Source organism: Kryptolebias marmoratus, linkage group LG6, assembly GCF_001649575.2.
Source record: "Kryptolebias marmoratus isolate JLee-2015 linkage group LG6, ASM164957v2, whole genome shotgun sequence".
Classification (NCBI taxonomy): domain Eukaryota; kingdom Metazoa; phylum Chordata; class Actinopteri; order Cyprinodontiformes; family Rivulidae; genus Kryptolebias; species Kryptolebias marmoratus.
In genome coordinates this window covers 6,083,297-6,111,255 of record NC_051435.1, presented here as the reverse complement: position 1 = coordinate 6,111,255, position 27,959 = coordinate 6,083,297, and the positions used below count along the sequence as shown (strand labels likewise).

The following is a 27,959-nucleotide window of genomic DNA, read 5'->3' as shown; positions in this document are numbered from 1 at the left end:
TCAGGAGGTCGCAAGCTCTACACAGCAAGTAGCATCTCTCGAATTAAAGATTGACAACATACAGCTTGCCCCAAAATAAAATTCAGTCCTACTGAAGATACAAAGCATCAAAACAGTCAGTAGCATCATAAAACAAACATTAAAAAGCCAAGGTCTGTTACCTGTGCTGTGACAGCTGTCTCCATCTGAATCAAGTATCCATCCGGGATAACAGGAGCACTTCACTGTGGTCTTGTACTGCTCACACACCTGGCTGCACTTCAGGTGACGGCTGCAGTAGTCCACCACCTCACACGTCTTGTTGCTCGAGTCCAAGTGAAGTCCAGGCGGACAAGAACACACAACTCCTTTTCCTGGTGCCACAGTGCACTGGTGACTGCACCCCCCTCTGGCTACGAGACACATGTCTGTGGTGCAGAAAGTGTAGACATTTAGAAACAGGCCAGAGAGATTGTAAAAAATAAAATCTAAAAAGAAAACTATGTTGGGGTAGCTGTAACTGATGACAGTATGTGGCGCTACCTTAAATCCATGTTGTTGTTGTTTTTGTTGTTGTTTTTATTATTATTTGATTTTTTTTATTTTATTTTTGTACCTATTGCCATTATCACTGCTATTTTACAAGTAAGATAAGTTGCATTTTTTATTTACTGTTTGGCATACATACTTGAAAAAAATATTAAAAGCTGCAAATTAAAAATGCAAAACAATTGTAATGACAATAAAATAAATATGTTATTTTCTTTTGCAATGTGATTAAGACCACCTTCCAAGAGGAAATAGCACTGTGCCTTCTTGTTGTGTACACAATCGCCTGATGTTGTTATGGTTGTTACCATCAGTTCTGAATCATCCTGAACTGGTGCAAATCAAGAAGACCCTTGACAATCCTCTGAACACAAACTAATGGTCTGAGATGAGCTAGAAGCCCTCTTTTCAGTCACGATTATACTTGAGGGTCTTACAGGATCTCAGTGAGGGTTGGTTAGTGATGCTCCAGAAAATAAGCCCTGATGTTTACACTGCCTACTTTACCAGATTAAATGGCTGGAGATAGTCACATGAGAGGCCTTTTAGTTTCCCTGAAGGCTGTTACACAAATAGTTGCACATTTGCCTTTATTGAGAGGGGAGATTTCCTTTATGTTTTGTCTCTGTTCCCTGAGACAATACATACTGCTTACTTGTCATGCTTTAGGTGCCAAGTGTGAAATGGGGAATGTAGAAGGACTCTACCGGGACATTTTAAATATTCCCACTATCCCCTAATGAAGCACAGAATATAATAACAATAATAATAATAATAATAATAATAATAATAATAATAATAATAATAATAACTGTGGCAGGAGCTTACTCAATGGCTGCTTTGAGGTTTTTTTTTTTTCTTGTGGCAAGTCTATACTTAAATATCTTGTCAGCACTATTAAATGTAAAAATAGACAGCTTTATAAAGTCTTAATGACATATGAAGATGAGCAAGATTTGAACTATGATTACAAATTTAAAATCCAATATAATACATACTCATGGGTTATAAGATCAACATGCCTAAAGGGTTTGCAGCTGGTATGATACAATCTCACAGCTGACAAGTTTCAGACAGTTCTTTCTGGTCTTTTTTTTTTCCACAAGTAATTTATTTGCAAATGCTTTGATCAGATTTTTGTAAGATGTCTGTAACATACATCTGAAAACCAAAAACATGTAAAATGTACATGCATTCATGTTCTTAACAGATAGACAAAGCATTTATATGTTCTACATTTTCTTCATATTTTGAGTCAAATGCATGAATAACTTTCAGGCTGTGTGCCAAGGAACTGTATATGAGCTTAATTTTGACCCAAACACTTTATAAATGAGTGAATCATAATGTTTCCTTATTGATCTAAACTGTTAATAGGCCTATTATTTGAAGCAATGCTAAATAGAAAAAAAAATGCTATTTTGACAAAACAATGTTTGTAAATTTGTAAAAAGAAGATATTTAATTTTTATTTTCTATATCATTGTGCATGAAGCTGAGGAGCTGCAGCCATTAATTCATTTGGCCTGCTGATACTGTTGACATGCCATGAAGCCAAACCCATCAAACACCTTTGGGATTCATTGCCATGCAGCCTTGTGAGGCTGCTTTAACAGCAAGGATTGAAACCTTGTTGAAAGCCTTCACACAGCAATAATACATGCTACAGCAGCCAACATATCCAAGGTGGTGGAATGAGATTTTTAGTAATCATCTGTGGGTCTGTAATCTTCTCAATTCCTTATGCTTTAAGCAACAGACTTGCTTGAGTATGTAATTATACTTTCAGGATGACAGAATAAGGTTCAAAAGAACAAAATCAGACAAACATTACCACAGATGGGTCCTTCGTCTGAGCGGTCAGCACAGTCCACTTTGCCATTGCAGATCTTGTCAGGTGTGAGGCACACTGAGGTGTCGTTGGCACAATGGTATTTGGGCGGCTTGCAGACAGCTGACTCACAGGACTCTTCATCTGAGCGATCCTCACAGTCAATGTCCCCATCACACACCCAACTCTTTGTAATACACTTGCCTGTAGTTTGAGATGTCAAGAAGAATGAAAGTAAATTTCAAATTTAACATTTATTTTCATTTTCATTTTATTTTCATTTCAAGTTTCAAATATATAGTCTTTTGAGATTATCATCTTTTTAAACACAAATATTTTAGGGTGCAGCATTAAAGCTCTGTGTCTTAACTACCTGAAACACATTTAGCATTTTTTTGTTCCTTTAAAAAAGACAAATGTTTGACTTGTCAGTTTTATGCTCTGTGGTACATATTTAACTTGATAAAAAGACCACAGAAGACTCCTCTTTCTAATACTACCAGAGGATTATTTGTGGTTCCCTCACTGGAATTAGGAGGTACCTGTAGGTGGAACCATGAGGAGGTGGCAGGGAAGAAAACAAACACAACAAATGTGTCAAGATTGTGTTGCAACATACACACGTTGTTTTGTTTTGTTTTTTTTCCCACCAGTGTCAGATCAGTGTAAACTGACATGTGAGGCTGAGAATCTGTTGAGTGTTTGGTGTGGATCCAAGTTTGTTTAGATACATCAGTGTCTTTATCTTGTTTCTAAGACATTCTATTGTCAAGTTGAAAACAAAGCTGAATAACACTTATGAACTCAGGTTTTATGTTTTAAATGCCTGTTATGTTTGTATAAAAAAGATAATCTTTCCAGTCTGTAAAGCATTGGTAAAACTAGAGATGTGAATCTACTTATTTCAAAGAAAACTCAATAGTTTTTGGTCTGTTTAGTAAAGAGTAGCTGAAATAACAGATTTTTTAGCAAAACAATTTTATTTAGAATATAAGCAAGAAAACTTTAACTTTTATTTCAAACATGATTTTACTCAGAGAGTGAATTAAAATAAAATACAACATCTGACTGTTTTTACTAAGCAGCGGTTATTGATTCAGGTTTTGCTGCTTTTATTCCATCAATACAGAATAATTTACAGATGAGTTTATAAGAGATTTATTTTTGTTTCTTTTAAGAATGGATAAGGACTTCATTAAACTAAATAAATAAACACATGGATCCACACATCTTTCTCACAATTACTGCTTATATACCTTGAAGGAACTTAAGATTTTTTGGCAATATTTCCACAATGATTTTATCCAAATCAGATGAACGCTCAGGGTTGAAAACTTAAAGTCATAAAATTTATTTTAATTTCAAAGTTAAATTATTAGTAAACATGCATACAATTCAAATGTGGTAACTGCATTTAACAGCCTGATGTAAGTTCTGCACCGCAACCAGCATCTGTGTGTGTGTGTGTGTGTGTGTGTGTGTGTGTGATATATATGCATCACTAAGCTCCACATTTACTGTCAAACTGTTCAGTTGAAAAGTAAATGTCATCAGTTTAAATATCTCTGAAAATCCTTTCTTTGTCAGAAAGCCTTACTTATTTTATAGTTCATAAAAGTGCACAACATGCACTTTTACTGCATGCCTTCAGTTGTCTCACACATTTCCCCCTCATTTTTTTCTCAAATTGAACTTTGTTTCTGTTTTGCTGCACTGCATTTATGAACACAAGATCAAAGCCTGCAGCTTTGTCAGTTTTATTTGTTACATTTGGAAGCACACTGATGCCTAAAGTGAAAATGTTCAGAGAAAAATGGGACATTAGTTTGCAGCTTTTGTATACAAAAAATAGCTATTTTTAGATATAAGTTTTTGAATATTCCCAGAGAAGGCACTAAGCTCTTCTGGGGAGGACAGCATCACCAGAGCAGAGAAGTGTGACACAGAAGAATTAGAGTAATTAATAATTGTGTGGTCTAATCAACCTGTCACCATGCAGCTTGGCCTCTATTCTAGATAAAACTGTCAAGGGATGAGGCAAAGCTGAAGGGCAAAGTTTTGCAAGTAGCTGGGATTTCTTTCTGTCCTTTTTTTTTTTTTACAATTGCTAAATAAAATAATAAAATAGTGCTAGATTTGGGTAGATGGACTCTGAAATACCCTGACTGGTTGAACCAAAATGAACCACAAACGTAATCATCAAGAGCTCACCAGTTAACAAAGCCTCTATAAAATGTTTTATAATCAATAACTGATAGAGAAAGTGGTTCATAAAACTACTGGAGTTTTATTCTTTATAAAAAGTTTAGGAAAAAGAAAAAAAATGTATTAGTTAAGTGTTTTAATGCTCACACAGCAGGATTTTTATGATGTTACATGCATCCATTCATGATTTTTGACACTGCTCTTTACGACAACTGATAAGCTGCAAAAGATATTCAACAAATATTTATTTTATTTATATGTGTAGTATTACTGTTTATGTGTACATGTATGTAATGGAAAAACACAGAATTTCCTTCAGGAAAAGAAACCAATCCAATCAAAGTCAAGCTTAAGTTTAAAAAAATTCTGGTTGTCATTTAAGAAAAAAATAACAAACATCTCATTTTCAATCAGTACTCTCTGATCAAAATGCCTCATCAGTCCCAGTAAAGGTAACAATTAAGTGTCACCTGTGGAACATTTCAACCAAAGGCCAACTGCTGTTGTAGATTTTGTTTTACTTTTGGTTCTGTAGTCACTACCTGTATCTTTGCAGGTAAACTTGGCCTTGGGGTCACACATCCTTTTTGTTCCCTCACAATCTTTCTCATCGCTTCCATCCTCACAGTCCTTGTCTCCGTCACATCTCCAACGTTCTGGGATGCAGGTTCCATCGGCGACACAGTGGAATTCATCCTCGCTGCACTCAATCACGGATGGCAGCACTGAAACAGATGTAATTCAGCAATTATTGATTTACAGATCTATTCTACAGCACACCTTGTGAGAGCGCAACAATAATTGGCTGTCCTTAACAGACTGGTTTTAAAATATACACATTTAAACCTGGCCATTTAGCAGCTAAAAGGTCAGCAAGACTCAAAAAGATTCAAAGAAGTTATTTCACAAGTGTTCACCACCATCACCACCACCACACACACACATGCAAATGATAATTTGTACACATTTAGAATAATTCAAAGCTACAATACCACAATGACTTGAGATATGAATCATTCATTGTGTGTATTTTATTTGATGTTAATAACCTAATGAACCATTTGCCTTATTCTTCGAGACAAAGCCATTATTCCCAACAGCAAAGACAATACAAAGTCTCATTCAACCCAATGAGTCAGACACAAAGGGGATTGAGAGTCCTGCAGTTCAATTCAGGGTATAGTTTGATGAATTGTCTCCACATTCTAGTGACAAGCAAGTGAGCTGTGAGTTTTCGAGGACCTTTCATTAACTTTCTCTGATAATTAGATTAAATGATACAATTCCTTTCGGTAACATTCCCCAGCATAGAATCATGCCAAGTTTTCTTCACACAACTCAGAAAACAGTATTTATACCACTAAAATAAAAACCAACAATACTAAATCTTTTACAGCACAAACTGAAGCAGATGGAGACACATCAATTCGCTTCTAAAGATGCTGACATACAATTCAACAAAATAGTAACTCCTTTATTCTCTTAATTATTGGTTTAACCAGGGCATGTGTTTGTCCAGGTACCTTGTGTTTATACTGACTCAACGTGTGAGCAATTTGAACATTTTAAAAAGCCACACAGACATTCTTACATGCAGATCCACCTCTACAGGTTGTGTTCTCGTCACTGAAGTCGCCACAGTCGTTGTCACCATCGCAAGCCCAGTGGTCTGGGATACAGCGTCCACTGGTGCACTGAAACTGACTGTTAGAACAGGTCTGGATGCAGCCCACTTCATCACTGCCATCGCCACAGTCGTTATCTATGGACAGAGATTAAACTTTTTTATAGAAAACAAAAAAACTAACAAAAAACCTTACCATTCAACAGTACTCAGCAGATGTGTAAACCATTTGTCAATGGGAAACTTGTTTTGTGGGAAAACTCTCTTGGGCTTTAAAAGCTCTCACCGGAATCACAATGCCACTTGACACTGATGCACCGGCCATTTGAGCAGCTGAATTCTGTAAGGGGCCTGCAGGTGGGGAAAGCTGGAAAAAATGTAAGCAAATAAAAAAAAACAAGTTTAATCCAAATATTCCTGAATGAATAAATGTAAAGTAACCTCCTATTCTTGGTACGGAAATATTGAAAAATTTACACTTTGACCACATTAATTGACATTTTCTTAACAAGTGAGAAAAAGTAGGGTTTTAGATTACTTTGTAGACAACATTGTAACTTGAGCCATAATGAATAATATTTGATAAAAGTAGAAACTAAATTGTGTTACTTTGATTAAGACTATTTTAAAGAAGTCACATTAATTAAAGTATCATCTCCAAGACTTTTACATGATTGTATTAAGCATATAAAGCTAATGATTTAGATTTGTAATAGCTCTACATTAAGAAAGAAAGCTCATTAAGCTTAAGAAGAAAAAAAGGAAAAAAAAAGACAAATGTTATTAGCAAATCTTTTTTTGAATGCCAAAGATATATTTTTTTAAGAAAATATAACTAAATAAATAAATAAAAAACTGCAATTCATTTAACATTGTTTTGGGAAATTATGCTGAAAGTAGCTGCAAAAATGGCCATGTTCTCGAGTCTAAATTGCACCTATAATTGTGATTCTGAAATACTTGCCAGATTCTTTGTATTGGTGGCCCTGGTTTTAGGTGGAAAATATAGTGAAATTCCTTCTCTGATTAATGCTTTGTACTCAGGGGAGAGTTGAAGTGCTGTGGTTTATTTACCACAACTTCTATTTTCACATTTCATCTCTTGTTCAATGCCTCCAGTCACAGAACTAGATGGAAAACACGCTTTACCATGAAACAGAAAAGCAAACTTCGCTCAAACAACTTCTAACATACGCGACTCGTCATTTCTATTTAAACGCAGGTCATCCAGTATATACATAAAACAATACATTTTTCTGTCTTACATTCATATTTAATTATCACCTACTGCTATAACAGGTAAAATTTGGTGTTGTAGTAGCTGAGACTTATTTCCAACACATATTTTTATACATTGAGTTAGGTCTGATTTTACAACTTTTCTATTAACTACTGGAGTTAACTCAGCATGTCTGTTAGTAAAGTATCCCATGAACCACTGCACAGATTTTAAAGAAACTTTCAGAAAAGAATTACTAGATGTGTATCTTTAACTAATTAATTTTGTTGTCACCCAAACTCAAATTGGCTGCCAAAGTCAATCATCCATAGCCAAGACAAAGTCTCTTTACCTCAGCCAATTTTATAGATATTGAGCTAAAATCTGTTGTGCTAGTAGCTGACTATCAACCCCAACACATACTGAGCAGTACACACTGTGCAATAATAAGGCTTAAAACTGCTGGTGTCAACCCTGCCTGTCTGTTAACAAAATATCTCATGAACCACTGGATGGATACTAATGAAACTCTCAAAAGGTGATCAATGGTCTACAAATGATTAACCTTTAAATTCACCCCAATTGGCTGCCGCAGCGCAGCAACCAAAGTCAAGTAAAAAAGGCTCTAATTCAGTCAATTTTACAGACAGTTTTTTTTTGTTTTTTTTATGTAGCTAATGAGTCCTCCCCAGTACATTCTTTGAGCATTTTCACATCTTATTGGATCTCACCATATTACATAATGTCAATTGTAAGGTCAACTTTTATACATAACTGTTTCCCTGTTATTATAAGGTAACTTTGGTTTAAAACTGTCATAAAATGTGGCAGATGATATGCATTCCCTCAAGAAATGCTAGAAATACTTATCAGATTTTTAGGTTTTCTTCTTCTATTAACTTCAACTCTGTCACCTAGTCAAGAAACTACTGTGAACTACTCTAGTTTAATTGACAGCTTCAGTATTGTCTCCTGTGTTGCAGTAGTTATATGAAATCTGATTCTACAGTTTTTTTTTTGTTGTTTTGTTTTCTTTTTTTTTTTTTTTTTTTTTTTTTTTTTTTTTTTTTGGTAAGCTGATGACATTGTCAGGACTGACATTTGTATTCCCATCACATACCAGCCTAGTTTTTGGTATACTGTATACTGAATGCCTGAAGCTTTATTGACTTCTGTATGAAATGTGAGTCTTCATTTGAATTGATTTGTTGCTGCAGCTGTATGGAATACATTTGGCACTGTAGAGGAGTTATTTTGAATCATTATCATATAAGTGTCATTCACAGCAGGCTGTATTTTCCTCAAAGGTCGTAGGTCTCACTGACAGCACACGGCTGCCTGGAATTTAACATTTGTTAAGAATGAAGCGTGAGCATGCATAAATAATGAGAGTTTCAAGTAAACAGTGAGCAGGGCTAAAAATGAAACACCAGCATCTATAAATAATGACGGCATCAAGAGAACAGATAGTCCAACAGAAGACAATGTGTGACAAGTACTAAACTACTGACAAACAAAATCCAAATTAACATCAATCTCTAAGGCAGCCACCACGGAGCTTCAGGTGTTCCAAAACCCACAGAAGCTCTACTGAAGCTAAGTGAGCTGCCAGAGCTTCACAGAAGAGTGCCTGCAGAGAAGTAATGCCTGAGGAAGCTCAGACAACAGTATGGGAGAGAATATGTTTTGCTGCACAGCTTGATTATGATTGAATGAAGCCGAGCATGAACTTTAATTACTGCTTACACCCTGGCTGTTTGTGACTGCGTATTGAAGCAGCTTAGGACACACAAAGGGAGGCTGACGAGATACAGCACAGAGCAGCACTTGGCAAACATCAATCACTGTTAAAGGCTGATTTAATACAAATAGTGATTAAAGAGAATCTTAAAACCTTCTCCCTCATCATTTAAATGTATGCTGCTAATTCAACTAGTTCAACCTCACTGCTGAAAACATCTTTCACAGCCAGCCCCAGACACTCTTTCCTGCTCACATAATGAAAGGTTAAATACATCTTCAAATAACTCCAAAAACCTTAATAGCTTATGAGTTTTTCTCCTCTTTATGTTTTCTAAAATTTATCCAAAACAGAGCATTTTTAACTCACTGACCTTAGCTGAGATATATATATTTCAAGGTGTTACCGCCAGTCTAGCTTTCGTTTTAAGAGCAAAAAATCTCAACCGAGTGCAGCAATGCATGAGAAAGTCACAATATATTCAATAAGAAATAATCAGCTCTAAGTAGAATTGAATTTAAACAAATTATAGAGGTCCTTTGGTGCACGGTTTGACTCTGAGGCCCAGATTTGATATGCCTCACAATTTAGAATATAGTTTCAATTCAGAAATAGCACTTGTGGGAATTACAGTTCTGCAGGTGAAATTCCAAAATTGCACCGGCAAGCACAGGCTGAGACAGCTCATTTTAATAACAACCAAAATTTGTCTTCCAGAAGCAACACAATTTAGCACAAAGTCATAAACAAACAGACCTGTTGATAATCAGGAGACTGTAATTTACCAGGGGCCATGACAACTTTTTTTTTTTTTTAATGACAAAAAATAAAAATAAATAAAAAAAATTGTCATGGTCCCTGGTAAATCTTCTAGCTTCTAAGTTGTGCTCTTTAGCTAATAAATAAATTTTATTATTCACACAAATTTCCAAAACTTTACTCTTCCCTTGTACTACATTTAGTTTTGTTAATTTTTTGAGCATACAAAAAATATTATTAATGTCTAAAAAGACATAAGAATACTGAAAATAATTAACAATTAATACTGCTTTAAAATAACAAATCTGACCTGCTTTTCTGCATTCTAAGTAAAAAATGATAACCGTAACACCCCAATGACAGATTACAATGTGCTCATTTAAACATGAAAGTAATAAAATCACAATAAAACCTTTAGTACAAAAGTTGTTGCATTGTTCCTTTTAGATCTTGATTCATGGTCATTTTGGATTCCCTCCAATTAATTAGAAATACAGTGGATTATAAGTTGTTTTAATAAATTATTTTTCACATTCAAAAACTGCATTTCATTTACACAAATGAAAAATATCTTGCTGACCTTACAGCAAGTAAAACCCAAAATCTGTCCTTGTCTCCACATCGTTCACTCTTTTTCTGCTTTATTTTTTTGTGTTTTTTTAATAAAACCAGTGTATTGAACAATCTATTTGACCTGCATCTTTGTGGCTGTGACCAGTTTTATTTAAAACTTTCAAGAACTACCAATTTCAATGAAATAAAAACAAAACAAAAGAACTGCATAAAAAAGAAAAATCAAATTGATACGCAGACAGATGTCAATCAATGTGGCATCTCAGGGAGATGGATTGGACTTGTATTTGACCAACTTTAAGATATTTTTGTCCCAGTTAGTCAAAAGAAACTGGCAGGTGTGTATCAAATGGAGAACATAGAAGACAACATCATTTGGTTCACAAGGACAAAAAAAAAAGAAAAACATTGTGCCGCACACGTTCAGCCCACATGATGCAACACAATACTCCTAAATCATATTTTCTGTGAAAGCACATATTAAAACAAGTGTGGTACTCTACCTGCAGCTCTGTGTATTGCTCACTGCATTGAGTTAAATGCACTGTATCCTTTAATTTACTAACGGGTGCACAGTAAAACTGAGGCTGACGTGAATGCTGTTAGGTTGGCACTATAAATAAAAATGAGGCATCACTAAACAAGTATAAATCATCCTCTAGTTGGTATCAACATCTCTACCAGCTTTCATGGTAATCTATTTAAGAGCTGGCAAAGTGCCAAGTTCATGGAAGCATCAGGATAAATGTTTGTCCAAAAATAAATGTGCACAAATGTAGTTTCACAGTATATCTAATCCATCCAAAGAGTATTGGGGCATTTAAACAGAATCATCAATTACCCATTCTTTCAGCCATACCACTAATTAACAATAATTACACTGCTTGTACAGAATAAATAAAAATATGTTATTGAAGTTTGGGATTCCTGTAACCATCCTGTAACATTCTATCTTTTCTAATCTGTACATTTCTTTTCCATTTACAATTTCAGCTACACAACAGAAAATATGAAAAGCATTTTCAAGCTATGTGCTGACATCCGCTCTTAGGTTTTATTTTCTTTTGTTCTTTCATTCTTTCTTTTGTTCATTTTTGTTTTCTTGTGTAAAAGTCTTTGGTCATCTCTCATTTCTTAATACTTTCCTGGCAACTTAATAGCCCTTGAAAACTATTTCTTTAGGCTTTCCAAAGATCTTTCAAAGCATTGTTCATGACATGGGCTAAAAGACAGGCTTAAATCATTTTCCTTTGATCTCTGCTTATCCAGTAATCTCCTTTTCTTAGGCACAATGTGCTGTCATAGTCAGGTGCAAGGTCTGGTCATAAATGAAGTGAAAAGGAAATCAAAGGTCAAAGAAAAACTTTGAAATGCCTTCAGAAGGCCTGGACAACCATTGATGAAGACTATTTTAAAAAGTACAGCTCTTTAGACACCAAATATACAGAAATTAAAGTAGCATTCCATGAAGGAATTCACCCATCAACTTGCATGCCATAGTTTTAAAGAAAGATTTAGTGCAACCGTTTTAGCCCTCGGCATATAGTTTGAGGATGACTCTTAAATATTACCAAACCGAACTTTAGCTAAATATAGGTAAAGTTTAATTAGTAATGACAGCCATGTTGACTCCATCCCTTTCTGAGTTTAACTAAAAGCCATTCAATGGTTCATAAGATTTTTTGCTAAATGGCAGACAAACACTAACACAATTACAAATTTCCCCCCTTTCATGGCAGCGAGCAATAATTAGAGATGCTTTAAAACTGTTGCACAATACTGTAGATCTCTTGCATGTACTTTAAACCAACTTGTGAAAAGGGAAGCAAATGCACTAATTAAGTACAAAGAATGAATAATGATAAAAAAGGTCCATCTGTTTTTTATTGTCTCACTGCTGCAGTTGTCTTTTTTATGTGTGGTTTTAAGATTAAGTAAAAAAGAACAGCCTTATATAGAATTATCCTGCGCAATGCTGCTCGACATATATTTTCTGTCTATCAATTAAAAGTAAAATATATCGTTACGTCTATGAGCAGAAATTGTAAAAATGTCGACAGGTTTCTGGCACAGCCATGAATTATGCAGTCACATTCTGAGTGTTTCAAGTGCAGAATGTAAAATGAGTTTTGACATCTCACCCACTGATGACACAACCATTCAGTCAGCAATGTAAATCTACAGCTCTAACATTTCTCACAGTTTTGTTTTATGTACGACATGTTTCTCACTGCAGCTGTAAATATAACTACACAGGGCGTGACATTTTAAAGTGTGACCAGTTTACCATTGCAGTTTAGGCTCCAAATAGCTGTGTTTATGTCCAGCCTGTGACATTTGAATGGCATGTCCTAAATATTCTTGAAACTCACTGCATGATATTTCATCAGACTTATCCCCACAGTCGTCCTCCTGATCACAGCTCCAGCCTCGAGGTATACAACGTCCATTCTGGCAGGAGAACTGGTCGTCTTGACAGGGCCGGGCTGAGAAACAAGAAAAGTGGCCGCTTAATTCAATCACAGCTGCATAAGTCAATGCAAGACTGCACAACAACATCTAATGTTCTGCAGATCACCAAAAATGTCAATGTCTGGCCTGTGCACACTCTTTATCACTCAATCACACAGAGCACAGTAGGTCTGATGGCCGTGGGAAATGTGCTGTTGCTTGATGAGCCGTCAGTCACATGCTGGTGGTCATGCACATGACAGCGCACGAGCAGTGTCCCGCTGATGTTGGATATGCATGTCAATCTTACAGTGAGGAAGCATTCATCATTCGCTGGCTAATGCTCATTGATTGATCCTCTATGGATAAAAAGCTCCTGAGAGACACCACTGAGAACATGAAGACAATGTGATCCACTGTGGGTGTCCCTGACAGACTACTGGCTCTCATAGGTGCCTCAGCTCTTTAATACCATAGTGTTTTCCCACAACATGACTCATAGAGCTGCACTAAATCTGCTTACATCAGCCTCATTTAAAAAAAAAAAAATATATATATATATATTAAAATAAATGCTGCATTGACTACAACTGACACTTCTGTTAAAAAAGTATATTTATATATAAACACCAACCTCTCAGGTAGGAACATTTTAATAAAAAAAAGACTTATCAAAAAGATTTAGACATTTCTATATAGATAAGAAAGATGTATGACATTTAATTTCCACAGTCTTTATTGCTGATGGGCTTAAATCACAGAAAAAAGTCCAACAGAGCATCCATCATCTTAAAGAAAACAAGTAAAAAAAAACATTCTTCTAAACATTAGAAGCATTAAAATCATGCAGTACATACCTGAGCATGTGATGTTGGCCTCATCCTCATCGTTCCCACAGTCATTTGTGCCGTCGCACAGCCATCTTTTGGGAATGCAGCGATTGTTGCTACATTTGAACTGATCAGTAGGACAGGTGTGATTGTCTGAAAAAGTTTAAACAACAAAGAGCCCGACAGTAATCTCACAAGAGTATAAAAAACATAAGATAATACCTAAATATAACCATGAGTAAATAATAATAATAATAATAATAATAATAAGTAAAGAAAATATTTGCTTTGGTTGTTCCTGGGAATTTATCCCTGCCCCGTTCACAAAAAGGTCCTGTTCATTTATTTATTTATTTATTTATTTATTTATATATTTCCCCACTATTCAACGAATATATGTGTGTGTGTAAAACTAAGAGCCAAACTCCTTATACTCTTTAAGCTTTGTAATTAGGTCTAATTAGATAATGAGCACTCAGTGTCATTATTTTTTTTCCCTTCTTCTAAGTTGCACTAAATTAATTTGCAATCTTTTGTGCATCCTTAACACAGTAAGTGGCATCCTAATTTCTACGAACGGGGTTGTGGTGTTCATCTGAGATAAATCAAGATCTCGGTGTCAGATAGTGCAAGAGTGTGCTGAGACCAGAGTTTTGAACAAATTAGTTTTGTAAACGTCAGGTTTCCTGTCCCAGATATTGTTTCCATCATGTCAGATTATATTTTAGTTAACACTTTGTAAGAAAGTGTTTTGCTTTAATGGCCTAAAGAGATAAAGTTAAATATTTTCGATTATGAACACCATTGTGTTGTGTTACACAGTTTGCCTTGACAACTTATCAAGATGTCCACATACTCACTTATTAATATTAGCGAAAATAAATATTTGTATGTATATTGGTTTCAATTCCTATGATTTTGACAGATGATTATGTTATAGTATGCTGCTTCTGCTTTAAACACACACAAAAAAGTCAAACGATCTACAAACCAGTTCATCCAAGTAATTTGTCAAAGAGTGGATCCACTTTTGCAAGAACACAAAGGGAAACAGCAGCACATTCAACATCCCTGCTCCGGTGACATTTAGGAACACAGATGCTGACAGCAAGAGAGAAATAAACGTAAAAGCTTGGAGTTTTCTTGCTTGGTGCATGGACGGTGCCTACAAGTGTATTGACTTGTTCAGTGTCTGCATGTCTGAATGGCTGTTTTATGCAGTGTGTTGCCTGCAGACTAATCAAGATCCTCACAGCAGCTGTGGCTCTCCTCATCACTTCCATCCAGACAATCATCGTCTCCGTCACACTTCCACAAGGCCCGTATACAGCGATGATTGTGACACTGGAACTCATCACTTTTACATTGTGGTTGTGCTGAACCAGTAGTAGAAGATTCTGGAAGAAAAAAAAAAAAAAGAGCGGAAAATATTCCCTTCGTCAAGGGATTGTTTTATGAAGTATGTGTTTTGGAGAAATTATTGGCAAAGCTATAATAGCAGGCAAATCAAGTTAATAATGTCCCACAACCCCACAAAATGTTAAACAGCTGGGATTTGGTTCATATAACTGGAGGTCTACCGGGATAATTTTCCACTATTATCTATTTATTTATTAACAAATTTGCATGTGAAAAAAGAAAGATGCTACTTGAACTTTGTCCCATAGGATGAAGCCAGGATGAGAGTAGCAGAGGATGATCTTAGGCCTCCTGTTCGCTCTGATTCATTATGTCCTCCTACCTGCACAGGTGACATTGTTCTTCTCCAAAACTTGGTTGTCAGCGCAGGCACACACTCTGCCTCCTGGGATGGCAAGGCAAAGGGTACTACAGCCTCCATAATTCACGCTGCATGCGTTCTCACCTGGGAAAATAGATTGCAAATCCAGTAAGATGTATTCTGTTTGGTTTTGCCATTTCCAAGTTCAGTTTAAGCACAATATGAGTCTGTGGCTTTGTCTGTTTAGGGACCTTTAACCTTCTTAATCTTCTCAAAATAAATCCTCATTTTGAGACAAAGTTCATTGCTTGCTTTAGTTTGACCTGCCACGGATGTGCAATACACCAAATGAATTATAAGGAACACCACTAGTAAAATGCATTTGACATTTTTATCATTCTTTGAGGGATAATTTGTCTTTCTAGAGAAAACTGTCAGTCTTTAAAAGCAAAAAGGGACATATAAAGTTAAGGCATGTGACACCTTTGTCACTTTCATTTAACACAATGTCTAGAAGCAGTGCCTGAGCCAATGAGATAAAGCTTTTAGTTTTGTGAAAACCAATCACTAATACTCAGTACTGGACAACCAATTAATCTATTCAGTGACATAAACAATAGGAAAATGTCCAGCCAACACTTTGTATAGCTTGAATAAGTCTGTGCATGCTGTAGCTAAGAGTTGACTTGGATTATGTGCCTATTTGGCTCACAATAAACAGCTTCGATGCGCTTAGATGAAATGTTGATAAAATGTTTTGAGGTTGCAACAAAAGCACACAATCGTGACACTTTTTTGTTAAAATGTTTGCTTTTTTTCCCCTCTCTACATTCAGAATGGTATGCTTTTACATATCTTTTATGAAATAACACAGAAGTACCTCCTATCAGGGCCAGTGAACCTCTTTGGTGACAGCAATATCCTTTTTGTCTGCTATCTGTTCTTTTCAGCATTATAACAGCATGAATCGATCATCATTTATTGCAGAAGGAAAATAAACAGGTTTTCATTCCCACAGCATTAGATACTGCTGTTGTGTCATAGTTGGGACTGAGATACACCTGTTGTTGCATCCATTGATGACAGGAGCAGACTTATCAATAAATGAGAAACAAAACCCTTCATCTATTCATTCATTCCAAACTTATTTGCTCTGACTAAATGATTTTATTAGTTTTTAAAACCCTTCATAATTAAGCTCTACATTTCATATGTTAACCCTTGTTATAAGATCTGTTACATCTATGGCTTCCAGACATTTATTTTCCTGACTGGAAGTTGGAATGTGTCTGTGAGCTGTGCTGTGTAATCATGTATGTCATTTTAAAGATAGAAATAATTAAACAAATAAATCATTATCAGCTGTTTTACTGAGTTGTAGGTGCTCACACAAGCATTTGTCTTTATGGAAACCTTCTGGGTTTGTAATAACCCATTAAAATAAATAAATCCATATTAACATTGTTTATGCAGTGTAAAGTTTGCATAACCCCTGTGAATCTTTTAGGCAATGGGAATCTCAGGTTGGAAATTTTGGTTTTAGGTTATAATTACTACTTTCATTTCTTGATTATGGCTTAAAGCCACAATGAGTCAAGCTTTTTTTGATCAACAATTCTGCACTCTAATAGAGTTTTTAATTGAACTTGAATTGGTTTTCCTGCTTAGGCTGCTACCCCCGCAACCCAACCCCGGATAAGCGGAAGAAGATGGATGGATGGATGGATTGAACTCTAAAGTTTCCATGGTCATAGGCAATCTCAGATTAAATGTACAGGCTTTATTTAAAGAGATTTTTTTTTTTTTTTTATCTTTCTTTTTCATATAATGTAAATAAAGTTGTGGGGAAAATCCAGAAAAAATAAGAAAAAAAAAGAAAAGAAAAATACAAAAACCTTGGCGATATCAATGGGTGATGCAGTTATTACAGATTAATAATTTGCAACTAAGCTTTCAGTTTTGATCAATTTATTAGGTTCTAAGTAATTCCTTCTATATTTTCAAAAGTTGCTCATGAGTTCTATTAAAACAATATCTTGTTTCAAGTCCTGAAAAAAAAGAAAAAAAAGCTAAAATGCTTATTTTATCTTTTGATCTCAAATTCATTTTGCCTCAGCATACAGTAAAAATAAAATAAAGACATTAGGCTTACTGTTCCATTAATTTTAGAGAAACCTGCACATGCTAAATTTGATGTAAAAGGGTTATAATACACTTTCTCAACTCTGCACTTTCTAAGTACAATGAAGGACTCAGTACATTATAATCTGACAGCAGGGGTTCCTGACTGAATATAACTAAGAGTGAGGCTGAGCTTGCCAAGCTCTGTACACCTTGATTACCTGCTGTATTTGACTACATATGGAATTCAAAGTGATCTGAAAGTCACTGTCACTGCTTGTCAAAGTCCTCTATGAATTAGGAGACAAACTAGCCCTTCACTAACGGCAATGTGTGTAGGAGGAGACACAGTTCTAGACACTCAGCACAGAGAGGTCCTATTTCCAGTGCAAAACAGCCACTTTCTCTGTTAAGGAAGTGATTCACGATTCAGCAGCACTGGAAAACCACTAAATGAAGGGAAAGCAGCCAACCTTGCTGACTCTGTGCATCATAGACACGCAGGCCAAATAGAGGTGGTCTCTCGCTCCGCAGCAGAGTGACATCGCCTGTGGACAAGTCCAGCTGGAATACAGAAGCGTTCATGTACTCCGTCCAAAAGATGAAATTACGATAATGAGAGATTCCAAAAGGATGGTTCAGCTCTTTTCCCTTGTACACCACCTGCAACATGAAACAACATGCAATTTAATCAAAGGATTAGGAGAGCTTCAGAGGGACATCATCAGCAACAAAAAATTCAATCATCTCAAAGAGGACTCTAAATGTTTAAATATGGGCTTAGATATTATTCAGGGCATGATGAATGCTAGTTATGTCTCTGCACAAATGTATCTAGGCAGAATTTTCTGCTTGTAATAGTGTTTGATAAAATCTTGGCAATGATTGAGAGATCATTTACAAATAATTCATTACCACTAATGTACCAGTTTAACTGCAGTCAACGGGAGCAGTTAAAGAAGAAAGAGTGTTCTGTTGGCAGTTGTTTGGGAAGATGAGAGTTTTTATTTTTTCTTTTTGCTTTGAAAATTAACACTGTTACTACAAAGGTTTTCTACTAAGGCAAGATTGGCCACTAATAACCATTTTAAATCACTGACAAATGTTTAAGATTGATGTTTTTAATAACCCAGTTATTAACTATGTAATCAGAAACATCAAACATCTATTTGACTTGGAAAGAGGGGGTAAATAAAAATAAAAATCATGACACATTTAACACAAATATCAAAATATACCATCCTTCCAGTTCCATTCAGGTGGATCTTCTCAATGTGATCATAGTAGGCATCACACCAGTACATAGTACTGGTACTATGGTCCAGTGTCAGCCCATTGGGCCACAGCATGTTGGAGGTCACAAAAATGCGCCGATTAGATCCATCCATCCAGGCTTTTTCTATCCGCCCTATGCTGTCATTGACTTCATCCTCTTCCCAGTCTGTCCAGTACATCCAGCTGTCATACAGAGAGGTGGACACATCCAGTACGAGCAGTTATTACACATATACAGAAACAAGAGTCATCACTTTTAATCTAGCTGGAAAGTGTCATGCAGGAGTGCAGCAGCAGCAGCATCGGCTTTCACCCTGAACACTGATCACTTCTTATATTCAAAGTCCGACAGGTATTTTTGCTTCTCATTCATCTCTGACATGCTGATATAAAATAGTTGTGCCTGCTGCTGCCTCCACCTGCCTCCCCTCTGCTTTTATTTCTTATCAATCAATACAGATGTGACAGCAGCCTTTTTTCCAGCTTCTCTCAAAATAATCTGTTTTATGTCAGAATGAAATGTGTCTACTGACCTTTGTTATGGGTGCCCATAGAAAAACATGAGCTTTTCACTATGCTACCTTTTTACATGTTACTTCACAAAGAATCATGTAGTTAAAAATAAACTGGGAAAATAGTTAAATAGTGATGTTTAAAATATAAACATAATATATAAAAAATATTTATATATGTATATATACTTTTTTGTTTGTAAATAAACAGGTTATTGTTGTATATTAAAATGTAAGAAAGATGCATTTTGAGATTAGAGAACCCCACCCATGCTCACTCACTGAAACCATGTATGTACCTAACTGGTATTTTTTTAATTAGTGGTTTGATCTCAAAGAAAATGTAACACAAAAATAAAAAAAATAAAGAAATAATACCTTGTGTAGAAGACATTTTTTTCGTTTGTTTGTTTATTTTTTTATCCTTGAAAGACCATTCCCTTGTTTAAAACCACAATGGTTCTAAATAATAAGTAATATGGTTGCATTAAAATTTCTCACTACAAAATATGAAATAATAATAAAAAAGAAGTTATCCCGAACTATATCAAATGGTGTGGTTAGACAGAGTTTACAGCAGTAGTTTTCCAGACATATTTATGTGCAGATCTGAAATGTGGGTCCACACTCCATGTAAATGAAGCACTCTAAATCCGCCAAAATCCATGTGAAAGCTTGAGTCACGTGATTTACCTATATTAGGTTAACTGTAGTCTATGTAAGCAAACAAATAGGGTGGAATGGGCCAAGTATAAAATCTAGGTGAAGACATATTTATGGAAACATAAGAGTAAATCAGTGGCTAAATGCAAAAGAAAAGAGAAAGAACAGATAAGACAACTGTCAAGAATAATTATCAGGGATCGAGCAGGACAGAGGAGTGCCTTAAAGACAGAGCTCAGCATTTAAACCAAAGTAACATTTGCAAAACCTTTTTCAAAACTGGTAAAGCTGGACTTATACTCTGCAAGACGTTACAAAATCTGCTCTCTCTGACATGGCAGAGCAACGTTTTATACTCCAGGAAGAAAAAAACAAAACAAAAAACATTGTCGATCTCCAGAAAGCCACTCCCGTTGCAGCGTTCCATTGTGAGACGCCAACAGAAACACAGCGACCGCATGGCGTAGAAATCAGTTTGATTTGTGTTGTTACAACACTATGACAATCACAGAGATGGAAGTTTTTTCAGTTGACGCAGGAGGAAGAAACTAATATCTTGTTTCAGGATGTCGGCCTTGTTGCAGGATGTCGAGTCCTGCCATCTGTTCAGCAGCACCCACACACAGCATGCCGGTTTCTGCCCAGGAGAGATTAGTGGTCACACTGTGAATATCCCAGAAGCTAATGTTAGCTTCCAGCAGCTAATACTCCCAGCGTGACTGCAGCCACATTGGATCCTGAGCAGCTCTGAGAACAGCTCTGAGAACCCCCATTTCTGGCCAATCACACAATAGTTTGATGCAAACCCCTGGGAGAAAAAAAAAGTTGCCAGACCTTGTGTCAAGAATAGGCTCTTGGACCTCCTAGGAGAGCAAAATTATGCTTTGTGCTCACAAAAAAACATTAAAACGTGGTACTGTACGTTGAGAGTGCTGAAAATACATCTCTGAATTAGCTAGAGGTATATGAAACATGACTGGGTCAATAATTTGATGAGATCTTTTCTGTAGTAACCATTCCTGGGGGATTTGCTTTATTTAAGTATTGCTGACTGAGCCACGTGCCCCCTGTTTCTCATGATGGTTGAAGGCTGGCTCAGGAAAGATGAAACAGAAAGGGATATAGAGGTGAATGAAGACTCTCTGTCTCGGAGTCGTCAGCATGACCTCATGAATTATTAATGCCACGCATTTTCCACACACACATGCATACATACTAATGACTACACACAAGTGAAACCACATTAGAAAGACAACATAGATTTAATTTGAAGAAGAATTTTCCTTTTATTTTCACTGATCCGAACACAGATTAAACTTAACAACTGAGAATGACTTATGTTTAATAACTTTGGTTAAACCTGAAATTACTCAACTAATTTTAAAGAAATAATGGGAAAAAAGTCATCAACTCTACATTGTGATTATTGTCAAATTTTCATTACACTTTGAAACATTTTATAAATTATTCTTGTAGGAAATCATTTCTTGATAAAAAAGAAAAAAAACGACAAATTTCCAGTTCTAAATTAGCATCAAGTAGCAAGGGAAAATGCTTAAAGCAAAGTAAAATTTCAGCACATGCAAAACAGAACCAGACACAACGAGAAAGAAGCTTAGACATGTACTTTCTATTTACGTTTTTCACTAATTTTCTCTAATCCATTAGTTTTTTACAAATCCATTAGTTCTTTGTTCACATGTTGTGTCTTTTACAGAGCACCAAGGTATTTAAGTCAACAAAGATTTTAAGACATTAAAATCTACCAAGCAACAAAAAAAGGCAATTGTTAATCCACAACATAACACATTATCAGGTAATCATCATGGAGACAGTGGTAAAGCACAGACATGCAAAGCACTGCTGGAAAATGTGATGCTGCAAAAATAACAGCTTATTAAAAACAAGTTCACACTGATACCAATTTCCCCACAAAAGTTATTATTATTATTATTATTATTATTATTATTATTATTGATAATATATTTTTTAAAGCAATGTTGACAACTTTATCAAACTCAGCTTCAAAAGAATATCAGTGAGTGAATCCTAGTACTTGATGTGTTTTCAGATTGATTGGTGTGCATTGTAGTATCAAAAATATTTGCATTTGTAATGGTACTATTTGTCACACTGTTTTTGACCTTTTGAAGATAAAGAGATTATGGAAAAACAGTGTAATGTGTCAGTCTACTGTATTTAAAGCTGAAAGCCTATACTTTTGATTGTTTTACTTCAATTCTTTTGCACAGGAGTAAAGTCAAACAAAGGTAAAGGATGAACAAACGTTATCTCTGTGCATTTTTAATACATGTACAGCATTTGTAATTGAGCGAAGTACAAAGGTAAGTTGGAACTAAGTAGATGCTCGTCATGTCAACAAGGCAGCAACAGAGCAGAAAATAAGGTTCTGAGAAGGCAGTCACGGCATCTGTTAGAGAAGTGCATCCATTTTACCTGAAAGAAGTCTTCCAACACAGGAGATAGAGACCAAAGGACTGACAGGCTCTGGTTTTCTCAGCAACCCAAAACTAGCTTTTCTAATCATTCGTGATGTCAGAGGAAGGTTTGCAATAAAAGTTATTATTCCTCAAAACAAAAAATGGTTACTTGATCCCTTGAAACTCCCAATACTGCTGCAACTGATTATGTCTGAGTGTAATTCTGAACAAAGGCCGGATTGTTCATTCTTCCCGAGTCTCAATTGTTTAAGGCTGCGTTTACATAGTATGATTTATTTATTATATAGCAGAGCTAATAAAAAAATATACGTTTGCTTTTTGTTTAATAATTTACTTATTCTCTTAATTTCTGTGTATATCACCTTACTTACAAGTCAAAATACACTAAGGCTAATAGCAGAGTATTTACAACTTGAAAGTACTAAAGAGTGTTGGAAACGAGAGAGAGAGAGAGAGAGAGAGAGAGAGAGAGAGAAAAGAATAAATTTGGGTTGAGGTTGGATATATGTCTAGAAACAGCTATGTATAGCAAAATGTTTGGAACAATCCCTTGAGGCTTGAAAACTAATCTCTGACTGCTATGGATTTGGTGGGTGGTAATACGATTTAAGCCTTAAAGTGTTAATCCTTAAGATCCTTAAGACACTCATTGAATTGGAGTTTTGCAGCATCAAGTCTATATGTTAATTACCACTTCTGCTGGCAGATAGAACTGTAGATGTATTCCTGTAGATCTTTTGAAAATGTGATCTATGAGGGTCATAGAGACTGAGCTTTCAGACAGGTAACTGCGGTTAATGAGACGGTAGATGTGAAGAAAACCTTTTTTTTTTTTTTTTAGCAAGTAGTAGCCTGTGACAATGTTTCATTAAAACAGCAGGTGTTGTCTGCTTATTTACAATGCAAATTATTCTAATGCATTTAATGTGACCTTTGATGTGATCATAGGTCATAGTAATTGCCTAATAAAACTGATCATTTCCAAGACTACCCTTTAAAGTAATGACACTGATATGTACAAAAAAAGAGATGAGAAGTGGATTTAAAGTATTCAAAACAAACAAAATTGATAACAATATATGTCATTAAAAAGGTATGGATCCCACAAACGGCACTCCACACATGACAACACACTATTTTTAACTTCTTTCTTTTGTTATTGTTGAAACCCTTATCACTATAGACATTTCTATTTGATCACATTTTACCCATAACATTTATATACTGTAGCAATATATATATATATATATATATATATATATATATATATATATATATATATATTTTTTATTTTTTTTTTCTTTTAACTTTTTCTTTCTTTTTCTTTCTTACCAGTTAATTGGATCAACCACAATGGCCCGGGGGTGGGACATATTTCCTTCCAACAGTGTCTTTCTGGTCTGGGATGCTCTTTCCAGACTGGCAACACTGATTGTCTTCCTGTACCCGTCATTGGTCCAGTATAAGTTGTTTCCAATCCAGTCCACAGAGATACCTTCAACATTGTCAAGTTCTACAAAAGAATCAGAACCAAAGCATTATTGAAATACATAAATATCATCTAATGAACTTCCACAAAGATTTTTGAAAACAAAATAAAATGAAAATACTTTAGGCAAAATTAAAAAAAAAAAAAGATGTGTTTGGCTTTTATTTTTTACTAAAACACAACTTTAAGAAATGCATTTTATTAAATTAAATGCAACAGTACAATACTACAGAAACCCCAGAAAACATTTGTTTCCCCAAATAGAAAAGAACAGTGGGTCACGTGACTTCAAGCATATCCTGTGCCAAACTAAAAAACATTGTTTAGACCTACCATCTTTGAGAATTGTCTCTCTGCTGCTCCCGTCTATTTTTTGACGCCCAATAAGGAAACTGGTGGTATCAGCAAAGTAAATGTGTCCCATTTCTGCATGGTAGTCAATGGCTCGAGGGTTGACCAGGTCCTCAATTGGCACCATATGCTCATCACTGGATTTGATGTTCATATCCAGGCCTCGGATGACCCCAGGGCGTCCCTTACCATAGAAGAGGAAGAAATCGTTTTTGGGCTCTATAAAGCAAGAAAGGACAAACCCCCTTTTTTACTGTTATTGTCAATTAATTGGTCTAATTCATCAATGCTGATCCTTGCATTAAACCCTTTTACCAACCACAGTGTTCTTATATCTTTTCTAAGGCCTGGGCCATCTATTCACCTTAATGGAGCAAGTAATCAGTGCCAATGACTATACTCTCCACCCTCAATCAGGTTCCTGTGCAACACTGCCAGGGAAGTAGTAAAATGCTTAAGCAAACAGACAATTGCAACACTTACTTTGGCTATGAATACTGTTTCCAATCTAAAATAACTGGGTGTTTGGTAAGAAAAGCAAACAGCAAAGCCTAGAGCTGAGATAGCTCCACAGTGGTCTCCCAATGGCGCAGGGGACTGCATATTCTCGAACCCTTTGGGAACCTCTGGAGAGGCAAAAGAGGAATGAAGTAGGGCTTCCATTGAGAGAAGCAGACCTCTCCCCGCTCTCAGCCCGTACCCGGGAGACTAGGATGCTGAGGGTGAGGACCACACATGCCTCACTTCAATTTATCATTTTGGGAGGGAGAGACCAACTACCCAGGAGACAATTAAGCATTGCAAGAGACCCAGATATCAAACCCCAACAGTGACTGCTGTATGAAAAAAAGACATCATTTAACACCAAATCTCATTATGCTTTGGTAGATGGAAAGCAAGAGCAAGAGAGAGATAGCTTGTGTCATCAGAACATCTACGAGGGAAAGAATAAATCAAATGTGTCATGCAAAAGCTCCCAAAGCCCCATTAGCCTGATCGAAATGTGGTGGGCCCTCAAATTGTGTCATCAATTTGATCTTCGGCTTTTATTGTCAACTACACAATGTTCAGCGATTGATCAGACTAGCCAACAAATGCAGGCGAACTTAAAACCTCATTATGGCAATAATCTATCAAGCTTCCAACAGGTCGATACCAGAATGTCACATTCACATAGAGCTTTATTCACCAGCTCTCATCTTTATTACAGTCAGCCTTTGGCTATGCACACATGCCACTTCCTCAGCTCTATTATAACACATGACCTTTACAGGCACAAGATTAAAAAGAGCAGCAATACAGGGCAAAATTTTCTTAATAACAAGGAACAGTACATATTGTCAATGGAAATAGTCTTGGTGCTGTATGAGAAAGATGAGTATAAAGTTCTGTCTCTTTCAAAAGTTTGGAAAGACGTGAGACTCAAGTCTTTAAAAGAATGAAACTCCAGCTTTCTAAATCTGACCATTTCAAGATATCTGTAGTGCTTTAGGGTAAAATGTTTGGTCTTTGTATTTGAATTACTAACCTATTTATTACTAACTCATTTATTCATTGTTCAATATTTACTTTTTGGATCATAACACATTTATGGTATCATACTTCCATGTTTTTGGAACTTCAAAAAGAAAATCCAGATTCATAAAAGACAAATGTGACAGACAGAAAAAAAACTAAAATAATCATCAATAAATGTGTAAAATCAAAGTTGTAGGTTTCATATCAAATCACTATCTATTTTCTATTTCATTACATAAGCATTATAGGGATTTTAAAGTGGTACATTATTTTGTTGGCATCCCTTTTTGCAACCTGTTCAAACCTACACTCAAAGATAGGTTTTGACATAAGCCTTTCATCCCACATGAGTTGCAATGCTTTAAATTCAGTAGCACATAGAGGTTAAGTGTCAAACAAAGAAATAATGTTGCATATGAAACAGATCTCAACCACAGACTGATAAAACATTATCATAAATATAAAGTAATTGTACAGAAATGTGTTCCATACCATAACTAAGACACAATAGATGAGTGTGACCACATCTGGCTTGTTATAAAAAGAATATATGAATGTCAAATATTATAGAGTTAGTTGCTTGTTTTTATTAATATTTTTTTCTCTTTTTATTAATCAATATTGAGCTACATTGCAAAGTTTAAGAGCATTTATAACATTTATATCGTTATTAATTCAAACTCTGAGAATTCTGACATTGGGACAGGGGCACTTAGCGGCTCAAAACCAACATTTGTCAAGCAGGAGAGCAGCAATAAGTGGGTCTGAAACCCGACTGGTAGCGGATCGGGACACCAGCAATATAGACAAGTTCTATATTTCAGCTGACAACAAAACATTTTCCTTTTCCAGCAGACATTGTGAAGCGATAAAACCAGCAGAACAAACGTGATGGTCTTCTTCTAATAAAGTGGGTGGAGCTCGCCATGGGGTTGCTAGGTAACAGGGATTGTGACGCAACAATCCCAAGGTTTTTGAAACGGGTTGTTTTGCAGACACCAGAAAACATTACTTATTGTCAAAAAATGGCCGGGTGGTTTGTTTTTTGTGCTTGGACTGTTTCTAGAAGCAGCAGATACCCAAATGGAAATACAAAAACATGCAATAAGTGAATTTTGCATAATAGGTCCCCTTTAATAATGAGATGTTCAAGATGTATGCAAATGCAGAAACGGTGATCAGGAAGGATCGATAGTAGACAGGGGAATGTGAAATCATGGTCTATGAAAATGAATGAGCTTGAAGTGACAACCTCAGGAATATCAGGGAGGGAGTACTTTGTGTGTAACTTGAATGTGCTGCACAATTATTTCAAAATTCAACGCCTCTCCCTAAAGCTGTCAGGCCAAAAGAAACTGGAGACAGAGTGACAGATTAAAGTAGGAGGGAAAGCAGTCCCTGATTAGTAGAGATGAATGTAAGTTTTTAATCATGTTATTGAACAAAAAAAATCAGATTTTTGTTTGTTTTGTGTTCTTGTTTGTTTGTTTTGTTTCCAACACAGCGTGTGATATGAGCTCTTTTTTTTTTCCAATACTGCAAATACAGCACCACAGTGTATTCAGAAATTCTCAAGATATTAAATGATACATTCTAAACTTTTATAATTCTTTGTACTTTTATCTGCTGCCATTCATTAAAAATTAGTTGGTGATTATTTTATTTTACAAAAGTCAGTTAAATTCAGCTGACATCACATATAATATAAGGTGACCAGAGTATAAAGTCAAAAAAGAAGATTGTCATGAAAAAAAGCATTGGATGATAAATGAGTTCTATTGGATTAATAAACAGTTCACTGTTTACATTTAAAGTATATATTTCTAGTTACCTTTCGGTACAATAAAAAAAGCAAAAAGCACATATTACGGGTGAGAATTTTGCATGACTTCCGCTCAACCACAACTTTAGGCTAATCCTTTGTTGCCATTTCATGCCCATCTGCATATTTCTTGCCCAGTGTAGAGTAAGGCGTTACATGAATTTAATACAATCAATGCACAGTCTAAAAAGATAGGCTTGGATGCATTTAAACAAACAGAAAAGAGCACATCAATTCTTTTTAGTGACAATATGTATATACTGAG

At 35.6% G+C, this 27,959-nt stretch overlaps 1 protein-coding gene across 5 annotated transcripts in view; it reads right to left on the bottom strand.

Moving 5' to 3' along the window:
• The window catches only part of lrp1bb (low density lipoprotein receptor-related protein 1Bb), a 236,922-nt gene that overhangs the window by 93,660 nt on the left and 115,303 nt on the right, over positions 1-27,959 (bottom strand). For all 5 annotated transcript variants that reach the window (XM_037976153.1, XM_017420710.3, XM_017420705.3 and 2 more), the window contains 13 exons: positions 24,337-24,573; positions 23,847-24,027; positions 18,841-19,060; positions 18,076-18,265; positions 15,503-15,625; positions 15,015-15,158; positions 13,789-13,914; positions 12,853-12,966; positions 6,475-6,555; positions 6,156-6,326; positions 5,107-5,289; positions 2,363-2,563; positions 162-407 (listed from right to left, as the gene is read on the bottom strand). In XM_037976153.1, the coding sequence (XP_037832081.1) occupies positions 162-407; positions 2,363-2,563; positions 5,107-5,289; positions 6,156-6,326; positions 6,475-6,555; positions 12,853-12,966; positions 13,789-13,914; positions 15,015-15,158; positions 15,503-15,625; positions 18,076-18,265; positions 18,841-19,060; positions 23,847-24,027; positions 24,337-24,573 (2,217 nt within the window). The remainder of the gene's footprint in view (positions 1-161; positions 408-2,362; positions 2,564-5,106; positions 5,290-6,155; positions 6,327-6,474; positions 6,556-12,852; positions 12,967-13,788; positions 13,915-15,014; positions 15,159-15,502; positions 15,626-18,075; positions 18,266-18,840; positions 19,061-23,846; positions 24,028-24,336; positions 24,574-27,959) is intronic.